The 8,622-nt window shown below is 38.8% G+C and overlaps 1 protein-coding gene across 2 annotated transcripts; it reads right to left on the bottom strand.

Moving 5' to 3' along the window:
* Positions 1–249: 249 nt before the first annotated feature.
* On the bottom strand, positions 250–7,152 carry adrb3a (adrenoceptor beta 3a). 2 transcript variants are annotated; one of them, XM_088298363.1, is made up of 4 exons: positions 7,099–7,152; positions 6,819–6,916; positions 5,430–6,742; positions 250–619 (listed from the first exon to the last, which is right to left on the bottom strand). In XM_088298363.1, exons 3-4 carry the CDS (start codon positions 6,722–6,724, stop codon positions 592–594), a joined length of 1,323 nt encoding a protein of 440 aa, XP_088154489.1. In that variant the 5' UTR covers positions 6,725–6,742; positions 6,819–6,916; positions 7,099–7,152; the 3' UTR covers positions 250–591. The 2 variants fall into 2 exon arrangements, with proteins under 2 accessions (XP_088154489.1, XP_088154480.1); XM_088298354.1 differs by lacking the exon at positions 7,099–7,152 and having other exon boundaries at positions 6,819–7,092.
* Between the last annotated feature and the right edge of the window lie 1,470 nt (positions 7,153–8,622).

Raw genomic sequence — 8,622 nt, 5'->3', positions numbered from 1 at the left:
AGTTCATAACCGAAATCGAAATTGGTGTGAAGCTTGTCATCAACAAATTGATAGAAAACCGCCACTTTTAGAGGGCAGCAAGTTCAAAAAGGGTGATTTAGATTTATTAATTAGATTTATTGTCAGGATTTGGATAGGATAACTAAACCACAAGTTCACAGTGTTACTAGAAAGATGAATGCTGAAAACAGATAGCAGATGGTTTCACAGGACAACCCTTTGATATGTTGGCAATCAATATTCTTAGACTCACTGTGATGACGCTTTATTAAATTACAGAGCATATTTTGCAAAAGAATCTGTGTATCATAAATAGATAAATTATCATATCATATTGTGCATTTTTTAGTTGAAACCACATGCAGAAGCCTATCAATTTGCATGTAAAATATTTGTAAGTACATGTTCTAATTCAGTCTGTGTGAAGTTTCACGTCGATGACGGTGCATGTGAGCAGACATCACAAATGAACGTTTTCTCTTGAGTCCGTCCCGCGACTTCAATGCTGGACCTCACTGCTCACCGTGGAGCCTCCTCATTGGCTGCTGGGATTCACAGTAATGGCTTCAGTAGTTTGGCGTTCTGCAGTTCTCATCCTTCTTTTTCCAGCAATGTGAAGCTGTGGAAAACACACACGGACACGCACAAACAAACCTATTATGACCAAAATGCCTCAAAATCATCACTGTGGTTTGCTTTACGTGTTATTTCTGACTTTCTGTGATAAAGGGCTATACAAATAAATTTGACTTGACTTGACTTTTGAAGCTCGACTTGTTATTTTTCTTCCGGTCTCAGCGTCTCCGTCACAGCAGGGAGGCATGCAAGCAAAGTGATATTGTTCACTTTGTCGGTTCTGTTGTCTAAAACGGCACCCGGATCGTCATCAAAATGCAAATGCACATTACTACTCTTGTCCACTTCAACCTGTGAAAGTATAAAAGCGTTCTGCGCAATCGTCTGGATTTAGTGGCATCAAATGTGATCACCTCCACAAAATCAAAAATACAGTGCCGATTACTTCTCCACTTACACAGGCAGAAGCGGACAAGAGCAAGAATGTGCACACAAACTTGACTGGTTATATTTAGGACATTTTGCGACACTAAAGTTGTGCCAACTCTAAGGAGGCAGACGACGGCTGACAGCGACCAGCAGGCGTGAGAGTGAGTGGGCGTCAATTTCAGATAAAGACCTCTTCTTGAACGGTGCGCATCGTGGAGCGGCATGTGATTTGGATGGGGCTGAGCGGCATGTTCAAACAAGCAGTGTGCGCTCCTCCTAGTCTCATCGATGTACCTCTGCTCACTTCCACAGTTCCTCATTCTCATATAAATCAGCGACAGTGAGGTTAATCCTTTTGATATGTCGAGGTGGAAATTCTTTGACTTTAAAAAGTATTGAGTTTCATTCCCCATTATGGTTAGGTGGTATGTCTAATTCGGTTTTCCTTCGTTGGCTGAATGTGAGTCATAGTCTGGAGAGCATATTTAATCATATAATATATAATTTATACCATTTATATTTATAATATTTAATTCATTATGTCAATTGGTTACTTCTTTTTCCTAGACTTTTATTTTTATTTATTTATTTTTTGACTATCCAACAGCGCGTCCATGGCTCGCAACCTCCTACCACACATTACACGTTACATGTAGCATGTAGCATGTAGCATGTAGCACCCATGCCAGAACACCACCACTATGATTGGTGTGGTAAGCTTTGGGTCACGCACTATCGGTATAACCTTTATTAACATCATTCTGACCCAAGTTCAACGTTTCTATCGCAAGATTCCACAACATTGGAGACCTTTTAAATGTTTTCTGCCAAAGTCTTGATTTCCTGTGCATTTATGTTACTGGTGCTTTGGGTCTTGTTTTATACCATTAGTATTTACATTCCTGTCTCAATATTGTAGATTTCGACAGACAGTAAGTAAATTGCAGTAAAAAAAAAGCAAACTATACTTTTTTTTAAGGCAAATGATATATTCAATTAGTGGCTGACATCAACTCAATCCTTTTCACCAACTTTAGATAAAACTGTTGAGAAGACCAGGCACATTCATTTGCGATTCATCCCAAACTCCAAACACACATTTACAAGCGTTATTGCGTGATAATTTGAGCAAACTATCCAATATGTCGAAGCAAGTGAAATCATGTTCGAGTCATTTACTTAGATAATTAGAGCATTCGAGCATACGAACAATTCTAATTATATGGTAAGACACCTAAAACAGTTTCACTACCTGTCATGAACAAAAAGTTGATCATTAAAAAAAGATTTTACCAGTTCTAGTCCTGAGTTCCAGCAAGCTGTCTATATCAAATTGAATTAATTTTGAATCCAATATCAGAAGAGTGGAACTACCAAAGTTGCAAAACTGTTTAATATTTCATAAAAGTATTTTTTAAAATGTTTTTGATATGCTACAAACACCGCAGAAAGGGTGTAAGTTGTCTTGTGTACACAGCGCAATACGTTTTTCTCACAGGTCAAACTAACATTTCTGTGCACAAAATCATCCCTCTGAAAAGCGTCAAGTTGACAGGTGTGTGGTTTAACCAGTGCAAACGTGGAAACAAAAAGCACTCCAGGTTCACTTGGATTTCTATCCGTCGTATTGACTGAGGCACCCATCAGACGTGAAGTGCAGTAGGAAAAGAACTGGGTCCACTGACAATGTCTGTATAAATCTTTCTGGGTCACTGTGTTTGCGTTCATTTAAAATGGACTATCGGACCACAACACTTGCTTAGCCGACTATTAACAAGGCACAAATCTTAATACTGAAATGCTATTCATTTATAGTTAATTTAAAAATGACCCATTCCCTCATCAAATATTGGGTTCCTTTTGGGCCATTTTCATTGTTTTTAGAGTTAATACAATGTAAAAATCACTCTCCAAAGTATACTGGTAAATTTTCACTTTAATAAAATAAAATAAAATTAAATAATATCCAGTTTTCTTCTCAACATATAAAATAAGTTTGGACATGGAACATTTTGTCAATGTAAAAAAATATGAAAATAGATACTATTTCCAGTATTTCTTCCAGTCACTTCACACCGTGGTGTCATTTGCTTCTAATTCAATAAATCCACTTTAACTCAATATTTGAAATGAATGACTTTGGACCTACAGTATGCGTACATTTTGATTTTCTTAACATTACCTCATAATTGACATTATTATATCATCATAAGGATGGATTGGATGAGCTTTATCCTCTGCTTCAACTCGGAGTAATGCTAACTCATGAACATGAAAAACACAAGAGCTGTTAAAATGGAGGTAATCCATGAACAATTACTCTTTGCAATTAGGTTAGTGAATACGTGACAGACTGTGCGGGCCATTGACAATGTTGATAAGGGCTGCCGTGATATGAATGTAATCATTTCACTGAAAACAAAGTATTCCGAGTTACATACGGGTGAGTTATACCTTAGCACTCAAGGGATCAGACTTTTTATCGACTTTATTGTCAAGTCACAGCTGTGAATAGTTTGTTCTCGATTTCTGCAGCATGACGACAAGAAGCAAGTATTTGTGGTTGATAATTGTCGTCATTCATTTATCTCCTTTAAGATTGCACTGCTGTTCTTTAATATGCTCCTATGTCTCTTGTTTCACAAAAGTATTGCTTTTGCTTGTAAAATACCGCGCGGGAGAATTTATTAAACCTATAGTGCCGTAAAGTTTTAAAGCAAATATTTAAAAAATGAAGTATCATACGTCCATAAAAATGACTTACATAAGGAAATACAGGTGTGGCAGCCAAATGTGTGTTGTCATGAGAACTGAATGAATAAATACCTTTACGTTATTGGTACACTTATAAATGACATAACTCATAGCAGATTATTATGGATACTATGTTAATAGCTCATTTATTAAACCCTGAATAAGTGGACCATTGTGATAAATTTACCAACATTATTAAGTCATATTTTCTGTGTGACTGTGTATTAAAGTTTACGAAATAATGATTCAATACTGAACACAAACATTATTTGTTAAGTGTAACCTTTCTATTACAATTTGCGATACTTTTTGCAGTACATTTTTTTTGTTGATTGAAAACTGCTCTGTAGTCTGCTTGTAGCTGCACTTTGGTGTGACATGAAGCCAAATGTTATGCAGTTCCAACTTCAGTGTAAACGGCATGGTAAACAGCCTGTGCCGTTAATTGAACAGAGTGTGCACGTATGATAAAGATTTATCTGATGTGCTGGGTGTTGGGCATGGTCCTCGGAGGGCCTCACGACTGGCGAATTGCCATGCTTATATTTGCTGATACGCGCCACAAATCTCAATGTGTCTGCCATACAAGGGCACTAAATCCACTACCTTCAGTCATAAAGCAGATCGTATTGCTGACCAAAAAAAGCTCCATTAATAATATGAAGTTCTCCAACCAATGCCAAATCAGGATATGAATTGCAAACTCATTAAAATTCATAACGTTGCAGTCCTTTTGTATTGAAATTCAAGTGTAAAGTTCCAGTTTAATTTTGTCATGCTCAGATGATTTATTCTTTGGTACTATTCTTCTGATGGCACCGAAGCGAGCCAAATATGGAAATCTGCTTTCACAGCATGCAGTGGTGTGAATGGAAGTTGATGCACTTAATCAACTTCAACAAAACAAATAATAATCTTGACTAAAGTTACGTTCTACTGTAATTGAATTGTATTGAATACACTAAACGTTATGCAATATCAATATCCAGTAATATGAACATAAATAATGTGGCACATATCAAGAGCATTTATGTGCACATCGGATGTCCACTATATTCCAAAATCCCAACTACGAACATAATTCTAGAATTTTCCAATTATTCGTGTTTGCTTGTTGAATCTCCAGCTTCCCGTAATTTTCTTAATAACCATTTCACTGCATATTTTATTTATTATCATTCTGCTTTATCTTTGAGTGCCCAGTAAGCCTGCTAAGAATAACAATTATTGTTAATAATAAATCCATAAAAAAAATATATCTGATGCATTTACATTTTGTTGCGTTATTATCAACAAGCACATTTAGCAAATAAATGCCTTTTAACCCGTCACAGGATTCATTATTTGCAACATGATGTCCAAATGAGGTGAATAGCCTAATGTGACTCGTTGGGTTTTTTTTTTTTTTTTTTTCACCCTGACTTTAGGTAGGTCATTACTGAACTGTCACATGACAATGCTACATTTAAGGACAAGGGTAAGATGAGGACAGGCAGATGTTCATTCCAGTAACATTCCTATGGTAGGCGAATGTTTGCATGTAGAAATAATGTAACATGCACCAAAAAAAAATGTCTGCAGTCAGAAAAATGTACCATTAAGTGAGTAAAGAGTCGTGACAACTGTTTGGAGGAAAGTGAAAGTAAAGGTAAAATAAAGAAAACACTTACAATCTGGCCTCTGGTTGTGATGAGTTGTTGAACTGTGTGCTGCCGTTGGACTGGGGAGGAACTGGGAAAGCCTCTTCACTCTTGTTCCCTTGTGTACCGGTCAAGCTACCAGTTGGAGTTTTTTGGAAAGAACCTGCCAGGCCTGACTCAGCTCGCCATTGAAAGCAGGAGCAACGAGTCTGCACTTCTTTATAGAAGGTGTTAAGCCACAATGTGGACAGCCACGGACAGCCTAGAAGGTGCTTGAAGGCAGCGCGGAACTCTGGGCTGCGGCAGTAGATGATGGGATTGAGGCCAGAGTTGACGTAACCAAGCCAGTTTAAGAGTCTGAAGATCCTCTCGGACGGAACGCTTCGGTCAAAAGCGTTGATGATGTTGGCAACAAAGAACGGCAGCCAGCACATTGTAAACGTCCCCATGATGATACCCAAAGTTTTTAGAGCCTTGTGTTCTTTAACAAGCAATAACCGGGAAGGTCTTCGCTTGACGCCCTTCCGTCCCGTACTAATGTTGCACGTACACTGGCTTATGCATGCCGAATGGAGGGCTGGATTGTTCATGTCGGAATCAACTTGCATTTGCGTTGGTGGACACTCGTGCTTGAAACGAATTCTGCTTTTATCAATGAGCTGCACTTGCCGTCTTGCTATTAGGAAGACTTTTGCATACACAAAGATCATTATAAAGAGAGGAATGTAAAAAGACACCGTTGAAGAGACGATGGCGTAGGCCCGGTTGGTGACAAAGTCACAGCAAGCTGGGTCATCGTAGCACATTCTGGCTTCATATTCATCGTCTGCGCGCCAGTAGCCTTTCATAATTGGTACAAAAGAGATTAAGGCGGAAACGAGCCACACCAAGCAAACGATTGCCCTGGCGCGCCACTTACACAGTAAAACTTGGTGTCGGAGCGGCCTCGTAATTGCTATGTAGCGGTCCACCGCTATCACACAGAGCGTCTCTATGCTGGCTGTCACACACAAGACATCCACCGAAGTCCAGAAATCACACGAGGTTTCGTCCAGCTGCCAGTTTCCCGTCAGCACAATGGTGGCCCCCAGGGGCACCACCAGGACGCCCATGATGAGGTCAGCGCACGCCAGTGACATGATGAAAATGTTTGTTGTTGTTTGGAGCTGGGAAGTAGAAGCTACAGCGATGATGACCAGCAAGTTTCCCACCACGATGATGATGATGACAGCGACCAGTACGAGGAGGATCCAGGATCCCGCAGCAGGGTGGTAGGGGCCTGTGTCGTTCCTCAAAGCAGCTGATGCATTCAGGTCGCCGTCCATTATTCACCAGCTCACTCACTACAAGTTTTGCACAGTTACATTTTTTTTAAAGTCATAAAAAGGATAATTGCTTGCACCAAGCAGATGTTCTTACATTTCTCGCCTCAGGAGGATTGTTTGCCCACACTCAAACTTCAGCCCGGGCTTCCCATGCTTCAGCAAACGAGGACCTCTTAATAGAGTCAACATGTTCTGTATAAAAAATCAAAAAAGGTTCAAAGAGTTGGTGAGAATCCAAATTTGCATTGGAAAAAAAGTAAGCCTCATAACAGAACGTCCATAACAAACAGCTGCACAATTCACAACTGCAACAGTTTGATAATGAGCGAAAACAGTGGTGCTAAGGCAAGAAGTGCATGAGCGTGAGAGCCTACCTTTTTCATCTGCTCTCTTTCGTTCCCTCCCTCGCTCTCTCCCTCTCAGCTGTCTATGATTGTATTGGCTGAGGGGAGGAGTTGAAGGGTGTGAACGCTGTCCAGCAAGCAGAAACTAAGCATGTGCATAAACACATTTAGTGTCTTCTCTCAATCATGAAGATACAGACTGTTAAAAGGAACTATATATATATATATATATATTTATATATATATATATATATATATATATATATATATATATATATATATATATATATATATATATATATATATATATATATATATTTATATATATAAGGGGTGGAACGGTTAACTAAATAAATGGTTCAGTTCGTATCAGGGATCTTGGAGGTGTGGTTTCTGGCTTGGTTCGGTACGCTTAAACTATTTGGAAAATCAATTTTCCAGTCTTGTGTATATCGGTAAACGGTGATAAAAATAATAACACCAAGTATTTTCACTGAGTTATTACTAATTATTATTTTTATATTTGCATAAAACGGAAATATATCTTGGTTTTCCCATACAAGCGAGCAATTTACATTTAGTGCCACAATTATTTTGTAATGATGACCCTTTTTCACTTACAGCAAGTTCTCCTTGGACTTAGTTTAGTTAACTTCAAAGGTTTTTTTCACAAACTGTCTTGGTTTGTTTCTGTTTAGAATTTAGTCTAATGTTTTCCTCGTGTTCCCTTGTCTATGTCTGTCTCGTCAGGTTATTGGTTCCACATGCGCTTGTCATCCCGGTCCTTTGTGTCTTCCAATAAGCTCCCTCAGCAACTTGTGTTTCATCCAGGTGTTCGTCATCTCGTCAGTATGTTTGTATTAAGTGTCTCGCTTTTATTCAGTCTTTGTCGGATAATCGTCAATGTCACTGTCTTTGCTAGTTGTCCTATACGCCTTGCATTCCTGCCTCCCAACTTTTGCGTCCTCGACCACACACCACCGCGACACAGTTGCCAAAGGAGCACTGGACTTTTATCTTTTTCACGTGCCTTTAAGTAACAAAGGAATATTTATTTTGAACCGCTTATCCTCACTAAGGCCACGGACGTGTTGGAGCCTATGCCAGCCGTCACTGGGCAAGAAAACATCTCGTATTTAAGATGAAAGTCTATTCATAACTTTACTTGAAATTCATAGTGTTGATGGATAAAGCCGAGACGATAAAAGCCTTGGTTATGTCCAAATATTCATTTTTGTGTACTTATAGTTGGATATTTTTTTTTTTCATCATCCGACATATTTTAATCTGTAGACATGTTGACAACTGAAGTGAATTCAATGAAACCCACAACTCGGTGAAGATGTACACAGTTACTAATGTTGTGTGTTAAACGTGGTAGCCACTCTACACTTGTTAACCTATTAAGTGTATCTGTCACATGACAGTGTCAACAGTGTGACAGGCTTTTCCACGGCCGGCCTGCGTTCAGACTCTTGACTCTCAAATGAGACTGGAGTGAATGAAGCTGTCTGACATGTTCAACACGGACATTTTGCGTTCACTTTTATTAAC

Source organism: Idiotropiscis lumnitzeri, chromosome 1 (genome assembly GCF_059441095.1).
Source record: "Idiotropiscis lumnitzeri isolate Australia: NSW breed Sydney's pygmy pipehorse chromosome 1, RoL_Ilum_1.0, whole genome shotgun sequence".
Lineage (NCBI taxonomy): Eukaryota > Metazoa > Chordata > Actinopteri > Syngnathiformes > Syngnathidae > Idiotropiscis > Idiotropiscis lumnitzeri.
The sequence above is the reverse complement of the archived record's forward strand: the minus strand, read 5'-3'. Positions and strand labels throughout refer to the sequence as shown.